Source organism: Pseudophryne corroboree, chromosome 4, assembly GCF_028390025.1.
Source record: "Pseudophryne corroboree isolate aPseCor3 chromosome 4, aPseCor3.hap2, whole genome shotgun sequence".
NCBI classification, from domain to species: Eukaryota; Metazoa; Chordata; class Amphibia; order Anura; family Myobatrachidae; genus Pseudophryne; species Pseudophryne corroboree.
The window spans coordinates 670886048-670901986 of record NC_086447.1 but is presented as its reverse complement, the minus strand read 5'-3'; the positions used below and the strand labels follow the sequence as shown (position 1 = coordinate 670901986).

General features: G+C 41.0%; 1 protein-coding gene across 5 annotated transcripts in view; it reads right to left on the bottom strand.

Moving 5' to 3' along the window:
- Positions 1 to 15939, bottom strand: part of ADGRG6 (adhesion G protein-coupled receptor G6) — a 286483-nt gene that overhangs the window by 254606 nt on the left and 15938 nt on the right. For all 5 annotated transcript variants that reach the window (XM_063917836.1, XM_063917838.1, XM_063917837.1 and 2 more), the window contains exon 2: positions 14721 to 14821. In XM_063917836.1, coding sequence (XP_063773906.1) covers positions 14721 to 14821 — 101 coding nt within the window. The remainder of the gene's footprint in view (positions 1 to 14720; positions 14822 to 15939) is intronic.

The window sequence follows — 15939 nt, the reverse complement described above, 5'->3', positions numbered from 1 at the left end:
GCAGTTGTTTTAGAGATTTATTCTACTATTTCTTTTTACTACCCATATATTTACAAGTGTAATTCATTTCTGCTTTTAAAAGAATATGCTGGCAAGTCTTCCTCAGTGACTTGTGGACATGCCTTGTTACAACAGAAACAGAGCTGGTTGCATGTATTTTCACATGAGCTTCCTATGCTAGGTCCAGTTCAGTAAATAAGAACCAGCTCCAAAGTTTAGAACCATTACATTCTGTGCCAAACTTGACGCCAATTACTATATTCTGAGCCTTATCATATATGTACTGTATATATAAATATTTAGTGGAAAGTATACAAAGATAAGCAACATGTGCTGCCAAGTATAATTAAATAAGCCATACAGTATTTACAGCCAAGTATACCACTTAAAAATCTCAATGTTAATTGCACTGGATCCGAAGACAAGCCTAAAATGCAGTGCCGTCTCTAGTGCAAAATGTAATATGCAGAGGGCAGTGGTAGATCCAATATGCAAAGATACAATTCTGGTGCAATTTGATACACAAAGTATTATATTATGACAAGATTAAGATGTTTGTTATCTGATCCAAGCTCATACAGTATATGTTTAATTAAATATCTGGTGCCAGTATAATTAGTTATACAGACTCCATTTTCTGCTGCTAGTCTTGGCATTTCCCTCATCCAATGTATACAGAAGCCATGCTTCCTCTTTCCTACTGTGCACTGAAAGCCAATTAGAGCTCAGTGAATGACAGAAGCTAGATCAATTACCACTACCAGCATACGACAGACCAGGCTGGTAGCGTGTTAATCAGCTCACTGGCCCCAAGTGACTATTAAGTACAGTAAGCGCACCCTTAGGACAAGCCCTGGATCCCAACTCATCTCATGAAAGTAACAACCCAGCATACACTACGTTGAGTACTAATAATTGTGTGTCCAGATCTTATGCTGGATGTATTATAAGTTACAACAATGTATGAGCAATAGGTGAACATTGTCAAAATAACCTAAAGATATTCAAGGGAGTGTAGGGTATTTGGGTTACACACCCGCAGGTACACATTCTGCATTTATGTTGCATTTAAAGCTGTGAATGTTTCAATAGAAATTATAGCTATAAAACTGTAAGCTATTGTGCTTTGTTGCTGAAACTGATATTCCTCCTCACAGAATGTAGGCCCTGAATCAGAGAGGCATGATAATGAATACACAAATATGCAAATGTTCCAGATGCCTGGATTTGTATTGAGACTCCCACTGTTAATTACTTTGAGAATAAATCCGCTCTGTAACTGCCATCACAAGACCATGTCAGTACAATATAGACACATGTCAGTACAATATAGACACATGTCAGTACAACATAGACACATGTCAGTACAATATAGACACATGTCAGTACAACATAGACACATGTCAGTACAATATAGACACATGTCAGTACAATATAGACACATGTCAGTACAACATAGACACATGTCAGTACAATATAGACACATGTCAGTACAACATAGACACATGTCAGTACAATATAGACACATGTCAGTACAATATAGACACATGTCAGTACAACATAGACACATGCACAGGCTGTTCATAATCGCTCAACTGCAAAAAAATTGGGTTCACATACATCTCTGTAAGCAAGCAACAATGGGGGTCATTCTGAGTTGATCGCTCGCTAGCAACTTTTTGCAGCGCTGCGATCAGCTAGTCGCCGCCTATGAGGGAGTGTATTTTAGCTTTGCAATTGTGTGAACGCTTTTTTTTTTCAGTTTCTGAGTAGCTCTGGACTTACTCAGCCGCTGCGATCACTTCAGTCTTTTTGGTCCCGGAATTGACGTCAGACACCTGCCCTGCAAACGCTTGGACACGCCTGCATTTTCCCAAACACTCCCAGAAAACAGTCAGTTGACACCCACAAATGCCCTCTTTCTGTCAATCTTCTTGCGATCAGCTGTGCGAAGGGATTCTTTGTTAATTCCATCGGCCAGCACCGATCCTCTTTATACCTGTACGACGCGCCTGCGCAATGCGGTGCATACGCATGTGCAGTTTTGCCGAGAATTAACCTAACAGCGCTGCAAGAAGTTGCTAGTGAGCGATCAACTCAGAATGACCCCCAATGAACGGAAAAAAAACACAAAAAATATTACTTTACAGGTAATAAACAGTACATTTATGAATTAATTGCCATCATGCTCCTTGTTACATTAATTAAAACAATTACATTTACCTTCAGATAGCCTGCAATCACTATCCGTGTGGAAGAAATACCCAAGTAATATGTTAACCAGGCATACTGGTTAATTAGAGCCAGAGTGGGACGCAGTGGTTGCGTATGCATAAATGTCCGCGTCCCAAGGGTCTGCGTGCACACGGTGGCTGTAGTGTGCATGCGCGAACCTTCACTATGCAATCGCAATCCCAGAGGATGCGATCGAATTGTGATTGACAGCGACGAATGTCTGAAGGGGGTTGGGAGCAGGAAAAGAAGGCTTATCATGGCCGTTTTCAGGGGTGGTCGATAACTTCCCCTGTATTTCTTGCGAAAGGAAACATGGCAGCAGTGTGGTCAACCTCTGTTCAAGGTTTTTGCGATGCGATAACGCTTGAATTGCGATTGCATCACAGGGCAGCACCACACATGTTGGGCGGCCTTGCCCTGTGCTGGGCGGCTCTCAGTATGTGAGAATGATAGCAGTTTTTTCTAATTTAGCAAAAACTGCAATCAACTCTGAATGACCCCCTATGTCTTCTAAAACCTACACATAAGCCATAAAGTGTTATGTAATACAGACATACACATAAAATCATGCCTGGATAAGAGATGACACATTTGATACATCTACCAGAATTTCTACACTGCTTTACAAGAGATAAGCTTCTCTAAGAATCTGAAAAGAAAATATAACTAACTAATAATATTAATTATAATAATAAATATAACTAATATATATATAACTAAATATAACTATAATAACTATATATAACTATAATAATAAATTATGTAACTATAGATAAGTGTATGTCTTGTGGTTAGATTCTTAGAATGCTGTGTAATTAAAAAATGTTCTATTTTTGGCAACTCAATTCACAAAACTTACTAGAGTGGAAATAGAGTAATTTAAAACTTTTTTTAGTTATATAACACTAATATATAATGTAAATGTTAGTTTTGTAGAATTGTGATTCAAAAATAGCATTTTAAATTACAGTATTGATGAAAAATAATGTTTTAAAATAAAAATTTTTTGAATTACCAGATCATTATAAGAATTTCTCTCTTGTTAACAAATTAATATGTGTTGGTATCAAAATTCCAGTCTGGATCCCGACGGACAGAATCCCGATGCTCAGAATGCTGATGGATTCTGGTGAGTATATTAACCGTACCCCTAACCCTATCCCTAACTCACCCCTCCCAACCTAACCCTATCTGTCCCCTCTCTCAGCCTAACCCTAACCCTCCCCTTATTGCCCAAAAACTAAAACTAACCCTAACCCGATCCCTTATGCCCACTTTGGGCATCCATCAGCATTGTGTTGGGATTCTGGTGTCAGGATTCAGACAGTCAGGATCCCCACCCATGGGATCCTGACTACATCCCATTAATAAAAACAGCTTGAAACAGTGAAAACCCAAATAGTTTTATTCATTTGTCCAATTCTTTTCCCTCATGTGCTTTTCCTTGTCTTACTTTAATAATCTTCGACTGCACCAAATCCTTTGGTTTTCTGCCACCCTGATACTTATTTCAGTGTCGCCTGCTGATGTACTGTAGCTATGTTTGTTTACCCTGTACTTGTACAATATTGTCTTCAACTGTAAGTCACAGTTTTCCTGTTTTGATTATTTATGTACTCTGTAATTGGGCGCTGCAGAACCCTTGTGGTGCCATATAAATAAAGGATAATAATAATAATGCTATGATTTTATTTTGCAAAGGTAAAATGGTATCCGGTCTCTAGGTCGACAAGACTTAGGTCAACAGTGTCTAGGTCGACCACTATTGGTCAACAGTAACTAGGGCGACACGGTTTCTAGGTCAACAGGCAGTGGCGTAACTAGAAGTTTTTCTCCCCCAAGCCAAAAAATTCTCCGGCGCCCCCCCCCCCCCCAAATCCCCCATCCCCCATAATTGGCACCATGAAAGGGACAAACATGCGCGCGCTGCCAAAAAGGGTGTGTGACTTCGTTGGAATGGGCATGGCTTCGCGTAAAGGGGCGTGGCATTGCAGGAAAAGACTACCTTATACCCCAGTTTTGCAACCTGCACGCCCAGACGTTAGCCACCACAGGAAAGAAAAATAATTCTTATTCATGCCCCTTACATTATTTGTCATTTTTCCTCCTTATAGTAATGCCCAGTATACATTATGCCACATACTGCAATGGCCCTTAGACATTATTCCACACACAATAATGCACATGACACAATATGCACACACCATAATGCCCCCGACACATTATGCCACACACCGTAATGCCTGTGACACATTATGCCACACACCGTAATGCCTGTGACACATTATGCCACACACCGTAATGCCTGTGACACATGACGACAGGAATCGCAAAGCCCGTTATACATTATGCTACACACTGCAATGCCCCTGATACATTATAGCACATACAATGTCTGTGACACATTATGCCACACACCGTAATGCCTGTGACACATTATGCCACACACCGTAATGCCTGTGACACATGACGACAGGAATCGCAATGCCCGTTATACATTATGCTACACACTGCAATGCCCCTGATAGATTATAGCACATACAATGCCTGTGACACATTATGACACACACCACAATGATCCTGAGACATTATACCACATACCACAATGCCCGTGATATAGTATACAACACACCGTAATGCCCGACACATTATGACACATACCGCAATGTCCGTGATACATTATGCCACACACTGCAATGACCCTGAGACATTATACCACATATCACAATGCCCGTGATATAGTATACCATACACCATAATACCTGTGACACATACCGCAATGCCCGTTATACATTATTCCACACTGCAATGCCCCTGAGACATTATACCACATACCACAATGCACGTGATATAGTATGCCACACACCGTAATGCCTGTGACACATTATGACACACACCGCAATGTCCGTGATACATTATGCCACACACCGTAATGCCCATTACACATTAAGTCCTACAGTAAGGCTTCTAATTACTTTTAAATTACCTGCTCGTTGCCAGGGGTTTCATGCTCTTGGTTCCAGGCTCGGTGCCAGGGGTTTTCATGCTCAGGGTGTCATGCTCGTTGCCAGGTGTTTCATGCACTGGGTGTCATGCTCGTTGCCAGGAGTTTCATGCACTGGGCGTCATGCTCGTTGCTAGGGGGTAGTGCTTGTTGCTAGGGCTGTGCTCCCAGTGCCACATATGTCCCCAGTGCCACATATTCCCCCACGGTGCCAGGTACTCACATGCCCCCAGTGCCAAATATAGCCCCCCCCCTCCCCCAGTGCCACATATGCCCCCAGTGCCAGATATTCCCCCACAGTGCCAGGTGCTCACGTGCCCCCAGTGCCAAATATAGCCCCCCCCATGTGTCAGGTACACATGCAGTGCCATATATCCCCCTCAGTACCCCCCCCCAGTGCCATATATGCCCCCTCAGTGCCATATATGCCCCCACACTTCCCCCCCAGTGCCATATATACCCCCTCAGTGCCCCCCCAGTGCCATATATGCCCCCTCAGTGCCCCCTGTGCCATACATGCCCCCTCAGTGCCATATATGCCCCCTCAGTGCCCCTGTGCCATACATGCCCCCTCAGTGCCATATATGCCCCCTCAGTGCCCCCTGTGCCATACATGCCCCCTCAGTGCCATATATGCCCCCTGTGCCATACATGCCCCCTCAGTGCTATATATGCCCTCAGTGCCATATATGCCCCCTGTGCCATACATGCCCCCTCAGCGCCATATATGCCCCCTCAGTGTCCCCTGTGCCATACATGCCCCCTCAGTGCCATATATGCCCCCTGTGCCATACATGCCCCCTCAGTGCCATATATGCCCTCAGTGCCATATATGCCCCCTGTGCCATACATGCCCCCTCAGTGCCATACATGCCCCCCCCCCTCGCTGCTGTGAAGGAGGGACAAGGAGGGCACAGAGCGCGCCTCTCTCATGTCCTTCCTGCATCTCAGTCTCTCTGGTCTAATAAAGGAAGTGCCGGTTCGTGAGCCAATCAGAGCTCACGAACGGCACTTCCATTATTAGACCAGATGGACGGAGACGCAGGATGGACACTGGAGAGGCGCGCGCGGCGCGCTGTGCCCTCCGTGTCCCGTTACAGCAGGGAGGGAGAGGAGACAGCAGATTGACATGCGGACGCTCGTCCGCATGTCAATCTGCTCTAAATCAGTGGCGGCACCCCCGCAGCCCCTCGCCCCCAAGCCACCGCGAGGGCTGCGGGGGCAGTAGTTACGCCACTGTCAACAGGGTCTCTAGGTTGACATGTTCTAAGTCGACATGAGTTTTTCCCATTTTTTTACTTTTTCATACTTTACGATCCACGTGGACTACAATTGGGAACGGTAACTTGTGCCGAGCACAGCGGTAGCAGAGCGAGGCACCTTGCCCAAAGCTCGTTCGCCAGGCGAGGGGATACGGTGCACTAATTGTGGTTCCCGGTCACTGTATGGCGAAAACGACACCAAAAAAGATTTAAAAAGTCATGTCGACTTTTTGACATTTTGACCTAGACCATGTCGACCTAGAATCCCTGTAGACCTAGTTACTGTCGACCTAGACACTGTCGACCTAAGTGTTGCCGACCTTCAATACCACACCCAGGTAAAACTCCCTCCCAAGAGACCTGGGAAGGGGAATGTGACCTCTTGGCCCACACAGTTACTTATCCTCACCAATAATTTGATCCTGGACCATATTTAACCACTGTTATGCCCCCTTTTATCAAAACCCCTATAAAACGTACTTCAATAACTGAAGGTGAACAGTGAGCTATATGGCTATTCTCTGCAGCTAAAGTCTGAGTGGCGAGCAACAGTATCAGTCAAATAACATTGTCTAATGCAAGTGGCCAAATAAAATGGAATCCATCTATTTGGTGCTCAAGTCGAGCAGTCAGATCTCATCCATCACTACAGCTGGATGTGGTAACCCAATAGAAGTATCGGCAGTCACACAACAACAAGTGTTATAGAACAATAGTTATAGAAACAGCTTCATAAACTAGATATGTCTTAAAGTTAACAATTTCAATGTAATAACATTGAGAAATCAAGAAACCGTAGACAGGATCTTGTGCGATATAAAAAGCCAGAGTGACATGACATGTTATAACAAAACAACTGAATATAATAAGAAGTTTAACAGGTTTTCTGAATAATATACTATGAAGGTATTTTTTGTTTACAATGCTTGATGTCAATTCAGTTTAAATTCTGAACATTCGCAACATTCAAGTGTACAGTGACTTCTAAATCATAGATGTGACAATCCAGCAAGGATTACTAGTTCTATAGATAGATCCTCTAACAGCCACCAGCCAGTGATTCCTAAAAAATTCACATGGACAAGTTACTGTTAATGTAAGTACAACAGTGTCCTTTGTGGGGGGAGGGGGTATTATCTGCCAGGGGTTAGTGTCACCTTTTTTCACCTTCACGCCTTCATGTTTTCTATATAGATATTTTCTTGTTCAAACTTTATTGATCCATCACACAGTGCGCTCCATAGAAAGATGACCAACATGAAATGACTACAGGCAAGAGAGACCAAGACTCCTCTTCTTCAGCAGCCAAACATAAGCATAACTCCATACACAAAGAACCTTTCTTTTAATTCAGGAAACACAGACAACCATCCACATGTTTAATTAACTATTTGATGCCCAGGATATTTGAAGTGGGATTCACCTGACTGAAATCCTAATCTGTGACTAACAGCGTGGGGAGATGTACCAAGCTGTAAATAGAGTGGAGAAGTGAGCAAGTGGAGAAGTTGCCCATGGCAACCAATCAGCATTGAAGTAACATTTATAATTTGCATACTATGAAAGTATACAGATCAGCTGATTGGTTGCCATGGGCATCTTCTCCACTAGCTCACTTCTCCACACTTTTCACTGCTTAGTACATCTCCCCTTAAGGGAGATATATGTCAAACCTTCTAAAGAGAAGTGGATGCGTTGTTCATAGCAACCAACCGGATTAGCTATAATTTCATAGAATGTACTAAACAGGAACGGTGATTTGCTTATGTAAATACAGTACACATGTTACCTTCCACTAGCTGACTTCTGCTAACAGCCTAAGAAGCTGCAAACTGAGACCAGCTACCATAATGCCGTCAGCAGCTCACTTCTAATTGAACCTGGCTCTATATCCCCCAAAACACAGATTCCAGATGAATTGGTATGCTTAGAATTAGTAGGAATAAGTACTGTGTTACTGTATGACTGTACAGTATGTGGAACCCAAAAGTAGTCATGGACAGCTTTTGTACAGTAGATTGGACAGCTATATCACTATCCCGGAGTGCTGTCTAGAAATGATGTAGTCCTAGCCTCTCTGCAAAGAACTGGTTGTTCCAAAACTGAAATGAACTATTTGTCAGCTCCAAATATTGTGCCTCCCAAAACACCTGTTCTAATTCACCTCCGGGTATATCTATAACTTCCTTCCTAATTATGTAAACAATGTCTAAGATCTGTACTGCAAGTACTTTTTAACAAGAGCAATTTTTTTCCCATAGAAAGGACAGGTTATTACCACAATAAACGCTGCATATTACTATTATTATTATTATTATTATTATTATTATTATTATTATATACAGTAGTGTAACCATTTAGCGTAGTCTTTGCCCCAGTTAAGCTTAAATCTAAAACCTCTACCACATAAACATACACACTAAGATGAATCTACCAGTATTGTTTTTTTTTAAACTCTGGAGTACCAAGAGGAATCCCACTGGAAATCAGGAAAACATACAAACTTCCCACAAATAGTGCCATAGTCAGAATAACAAAAGTTATACTTGTTTATACTGTCTGTTGTACCAAAATTATTATTTCATGGCAGCTACTTTATAGGTGATGTTAATGAAATGGGAGGACAAAACAATTGAGGAGTATGTTTCTTTCGCCTAGTTCATATTGTTTTCCTTTAGACATTGATACCAACATCATCTAAATACTATTCCATGTGCAAAACCAGCAATGTAATCAAACTTCATAGCTGTATCACTCTAAACATGTCACAATGATCCCCCTGATATGAGAGTCACTAACGTTTCATCCTCTAGTCATGGCAGCCATATTAAGAGGCTCATTTATCGAGTTTTAACTATATAAAACTCATTGTGTGTGATAAATCATGCTCCAGCCAATCAGCTCCCAAATGTCATTTTTCAAACACATGTCAGTTAGGATCTGATTGTCTGGAACACCATTTATAAAATGCAACAAATTATAGCTAAAACTCTTTGATAAATTGCCCCCTAAGCAGCTGGGCTAACAACAAATGATATACACGTAGGACCCTAATAATAGTGGAACAGTAGTACTTTGATAAAACTAGGAGGGGGGGGGTGATATATAAAAGTTTAATTGGCCCGGGTAATTGAACACAGGGTTTCAAGCAATGTCACATCGGCTTGAAACCCCATTCACACCGCAGACTGGACCTGGGTTAGTGGCGGTTCTACCTCTGCTGGGGCTAGGAGATGACATCATCAGATGACCTGGGTCACCCGTTTATACTGCAGCCTTACCCGGGTTGTTCTTGGGTCTAACCCTGGTAGCAGCCCAGGTCAGACTCAGATTACTGAATCCAGGTTATTTTTCAAGGACCCTTTTCCACTGATCCATGACATGGGTAGACCCAGCAATAACCCAGGTTATTGTGGCAGTGGAAAAGGGGTATTACTTTTATTTTTCAAACACAGCCGGTAAAATGGCAGTTAGAAGATAATTGGTTGATACTTTATCTCTCTCCACTTTATCTCTCTCCAAGGTTTGATACATCTTCCCCTAGGAGTCTTAATAGTGTGGCTGTAGTTTATTTTAATATATTCTGAATACATACTTTTACTGATGTGTATATTTTATTGTATTAGTTGTCTGTCAGCAGCCTGAATACTATAACGATGTACAACAGTTTGGATACAGTGTGGTTAGGCAGGTACTGAGCTATTAAACTCTTAACTTTTACTCACAGTCATTGTTATTATATTTGCAGATTTAAATGTATGCAGACAAGCTTTCCAAGTATTACTTAATATTACAATGACAGTAATATACAATACAATTTTACAATGACAGTAAAACTCAATCTAACAATAAAGTCATATTCCATGGACATATTCAGACTGTACAACGCTCCATACTTGAGCTCTGCTTATTTCCTGGTGTGTATGGGTCTCATGAGAACAGGAAGCATTCTGACTGTGAGATGAATGCCACTCCTTGACATACACATATCTAATATTCGTCATAATGTTTCTGCATGTTTCTATTCCTAGTGCAGAGGTTCCCAAACGCAGTCCACAAGGCACCCCAACAGTCCAGGTTTTAGGTATATCCATTGTTCAGCACAGATGGTTAAATCAAATTGACTAAGGTGCTAATTAAGTCACCTGTGGCCAAGCATGGATACATTTAAAACCAGGACCGGTGGGGTGCCTTGAGGACCGCGTTTGGGAACCTCTGTCCTAGTGAATATACTGAGCCTGATTTAGACTTGGCCACAATTGCATCCCAAAGCACAGACACAATTTACATTCAATACACAAAGCAAATTATGTTCATATGAGCACTAGTAGCATATACAGTGCGTCCAATTTATGACCATCATCAGCATCGTCATCGCCGTATTTTGATTGCACCTATTCGCCCTTGGAGACTGTGCCCCAGTCTCCATATATTTGCAACTGCACAAAACTGCACTTGGCCTGTGCTTGAACACCCTTCCCCATCCAACCACAAGCTGGTGTAAGTGCCAGAATCCTGCAAGTCTCCATTGGTACATATGGGTGCACCCACTTTTCTGGCCATGCACAGTCTGTTTTCATGCAAGAAATGCCTTTTGACAACCAACCACCATTTCCATTCTTTTTTAAATCTACAGGATTAAAAAAATATATATTACTGCCAAAAACCACATACCCTGAAAATGGAGACATTCCATAAAAGTAAAATTAAATTGTAAGCCACATAAATTGGGTACCGTTTCACTATTTCAAGGAATACGCCAACTTCCAGGCCACTGAAAATACTGTATGAACTTTTAAGTCTAACTTACTATCACTTTAGGACCATCCCTACTTTAATGTAAACAGTATTTGTTAATGTAAAATATTGCTTGCATACAGTTCAATATTAAAGTTAGTGAAATTAAATTGAGAATGTTTTTTATTGAATGTGTCAATTTTATGGTGTTTGTGTATATCCTGTTACACTCAGAACTATAATTGTTCTTATTAAACTGAACACCTATTTTGTGCTTTAAAAAAAGAAGTGAAACAATAAGGTATAAAATGTATTCCATTAAAAGCATGGATGAGGCCTAATGTCTGCCACCTCAGAACCAATGGAAATATCACCGTTTGTGGCTAGAAAAAGGACATGAATTTTCAGAATCAGTTCTGCAAACAATATTGTTGAATTTGGAACTGTAATAGGTGCAAGAGTAAATGTATTCATGTGAATATTAGACCTGGCCTATTGGAAGGTGCAAAGAGATACTGTCCACCTTGCTCCACATATTATTGCACTGATCAATAACAACCGATGCAGCATCGCAAAAACAGGTGCAAGGCACCTGTATGAGCCTTACTTCAACACATAAAAATAGGTTTGCATAGATTGTATCTAATATTAATGCAATTACAATAATGTGTGCTTGTGTACATGTGGTAGGGATTGGGAATATAGACTGTAAGCTCCACTGGGGCAGGGACCGATGTGAATGGGCAAATATTCTCTGTAAAGTGCTGCGGAATATGTGTGCGCTATATAAATAACTGGTAATAAATAAATAAAAAAATATACAAAATAAAACATAATTTAATGCTATATTTTAAGGCTTTTAAATAAATGTCAATAATTCATTCTCCTTTTTCACAAGAATCTGAAACTCAAGATCAAAGTTGTCCACTGCTATCACAGAGCACAGAAACATACTTACATTTAGTTTGTTCCCCTTCCTATTGTCACACCCCTCTATTTAACAAAGTAGCTCTATAGCACGTCCAGATTTCAGTGAAAGCCAAAGGCTTTGGTTATGTGTCAATCATATCCGTTCCCAAACAGTAATTATTTATAGCTGATGTGTCGCTAACTTGAGATATACTTTATCTAAGGTGAAAGTAACCAGATATCTGGAAGTCCTTTTTATTCCTGAATGTAAGCTATCAAAGACAGGATTTCCTCCCCCTGGGGTTCTACTTATATGTCACATGTTGTTGTGGTGTGTTTTCATGGGAATTCTAAAACACTCTTTTGTCCAAAGTCACATACTGTAATGTAATTGGGATCATTACATTTACACATATAACCATATGTACAGTATCAGGGTAATCACTAGTGCATATTGTTTTGTTTTGCAGTAAACTATAATATAAAAAAAAAACTTTTTATATATTATGTAAATATGGCATAATTTGAACTTTGAAAGATATTTTTGCTATAACCAAAAAATTGGTAACTGTTAAATAGTATTAATATAATTATCTGCTTCTTATTGTGCTACGTATATCATCCATTTGGGGGGAATTCAATTGCCGCGGGCTAGTTGATCCCCCGGGACAATCCAGTTAGCCCCAAAGTCAGGCAGATGTCAGCACTTACCGGGATTTTTCTTTTTGGGGACCTGCTGAGCTCCCCCCAAAAAATCCCTGCTTTTTTTTATCACGGCAACTATAACAAATAGGTCTGGGAATTTATCACGGATTCTATGTGTTTTTGCCCAAAACAGGTAGTTTTTCTGGTGCTAAAAATGGACTCTAATTGTATTGCCAAACAAAATACAATTGCAGTAAAGTCCCATTTTTAGCGCCCCAAAAAACTATCGGGGCTGTGTTCTCCCTTAGCCTTAATTTAGCCATATCGGATAACGTGGAATTTCTTTTAGCAAGGACAGTACTAAATTACTTCCTCTCGGATAAACCTTGAAAGGCTAGCAGCTATGTGGCTAAGGGGTGTATTGCTCAATTATTTGATGTGGTTAGGATGTGAAAACTACACCCCAATTCACAATATCTTAATGAAAACTATTTAACATTTTACCATTTTGCGAGCACCGAGACAGAGCTCCTGAAAAAGCCCTATCCTGGCAAGCACAGTGCAATATCACAGCGCTATGCTGCACTGTGTCGCCCCCACCTCTTAAGCGCATGATGTCATGAAGTCACGCGGGGTCGGCAAGCACTGGGATGTGCATCAATCCTCTGAGCATCCTGAGAATGATCCGGACAGCAGAATAAATTGAAGATTGCCTGCCTGGAGCACCCTGCTAGCCAGAAGCAAAGGCCGGGCACGATGACGGTGCTGCCCACAGTGCCCTGCACTAAGTACGGAGGCACAGCTTCCACAACCCTAATTACAGCCCTGGGCTAGCAACATATTTACTGCTATCATTTTTCTTCTGGATTCGGACCAGGGGCGCATTCTGCATGATGCGTCTTGGAATATCCAAATGTTATCTCAGCCGATAAAATGTATATAACAATGTTCTAAAAAAAAAAACATCAGGCACAAAAAATACTTTGTCGAATCAAATTAAGTTTATAGAGAGAGAGAAACATATACATATATCACCAATGACTGCAATAATCTGACCTTTGCCGTCAATGTTTATTTCCTTTTTTAATGAGGATTATATATTGGTCATATGGATCCTATTACAACATTTTTTCCATGCAAGGTTAGTGCCGCATATAGACAATGTATTCCTTTAAGTTAGAACCAGTTGGTAAATGGTCAAAGCTGTACATTTTAATTTAACTATCTAAATATACCACAAATTTTCGAACTTTCGATGTGGTTTTACAAAGTGGTTCATGAACAACTTAAAATAATTTAAAGTATCTTTATTAACAATGCTGTACATTGTACATTACTATTAATGAAATAGACTATGTCAGTGGTTCCCAAACTGGGTGCCATGGCTCCCTGGGGTACCTCAGGGTACTTGCAGGGGTGTCCTGGGTTGGTGGTCCAGGACCAATTCAAATTATTTATTGTCAATGTAATAGGCAAAACCAGTGCTGGTGGCTGCCAGTCATAAAATATGTGGACAAACAGAAGCAAATCCTGTCCCCCGCCACACAACTGACCCTAAGGATGACATATAAACACATATTACTTAATTTAATATATTTTCTGAATTTATCAATAAGAAACTTTGGGCCTAGCGGTGCCGTGAAAAAAAATTCTGATACTCTAGGGTGCCGTGACTCAAAAAAATTTAGGAACCACCGGACTAAGTTGTGAAGTCAATGGAAAAAGTATTCCCATAAATCAACCAATCGCTATTTGTATAATTAGTCATTATCCATCGCCACTGTTCATGAACAAGATTCTCTCTGTGAGCTTCACCTACTGGTTTGTAATTAAAAAATAACCAGATTCTCCATTAATTTTCCAGCTAGTAATACAAATATAAAGAAACCAAAACTTTGCACATAGAAAAGGAAATATACTGTACTTACCAGTATGTGGGACACAAGCAACATAAACAGCAATAAAATACAACATGTGCTGCATCTTCCTTTTCCAGTGACTACACCACATTCCATTTAAGAGGGGCGCCCTGTGAAATAAGAAAGAGACCATTTATAGGGTATTCAGCAGCATCGGACGTCTCTTCTTTACTTAATGAAGTGTTTATGAACTTGAAGTATTAACATTCTGACAGCTACTGCTCAGTCAAATCTGCTCACATCTGTGACACTATTCATATTGCTGAAGGTGATATTTGTACTGCAACCGCTGCTTACGAAGGCAACAAGATATGCATCTGTTATGGTTTGGAGCAAAATCATTCAATAACACCAGAAGATACTATGTTACATACTTTTAATAAATGTTTTCTTTAATCATTTTAACACTTAACCAACCACAGGTTAACACTGGAAACTAACACACAGTAAACACATATTACTATTACATTTTTTTACACAGATTTTATTCAGTGTGTTTAAGTCTGCGTAGAGAATTTCAACCAAACATATTTCATTATTAAAATAAAAACTTGACAGAAAATCTGTATTGCTGAGCCAAATATTCTGCATGAAATAACTGCATATAACAATATCCATAGCTTTCTTTCACTCCTGTAGGAGATTGCCATGTTAGAAGGTAGGTGCTTCCCGGAAAGAGCAGGAGCAGATTGAGTGACAGTTTTTCAGACAAATATAACATTTTTATAAACTTTGTCCATGTATTGCAATGTTTTATAATAGAGCGCAGATTAAAAAGGAAGGGGGGGGGGGGTTTGACAGGTCGAGTCACCTCGAGCTTCCACACACAGAAGTCCCCCATACCCGGTCATTCTGACCCTGCAATTGCTGAGAACAGGTGCCCAGATGGAGGCTGCCGTTGCACTGCGTTCTGCATGCACAGACTGCATACAGCGCAGAGCAGCTCCGACTCCCCTCATCAGCATCATGTGATGCATAATGTCGTTGGCAGTAAGTGGAGGACTTGGGAGCTACTCTGCACTGAATGCTGTCTGTGCATGCAGAGTACAAAGCCAGAAACATGCCAGGGGAGTTGAGTACTCAGGGGACATGGAGAAGGAGTCATCGGGGGGAGGGGGTAGACCATGTAGCATACAATAGAGGGGATGGTTGACATTATATTGGGGGGGCAAAGTAAGGGGACATTTTATTGGAAGGGGTTCCCACAATTTAGTTGCCCTGGGGCCCC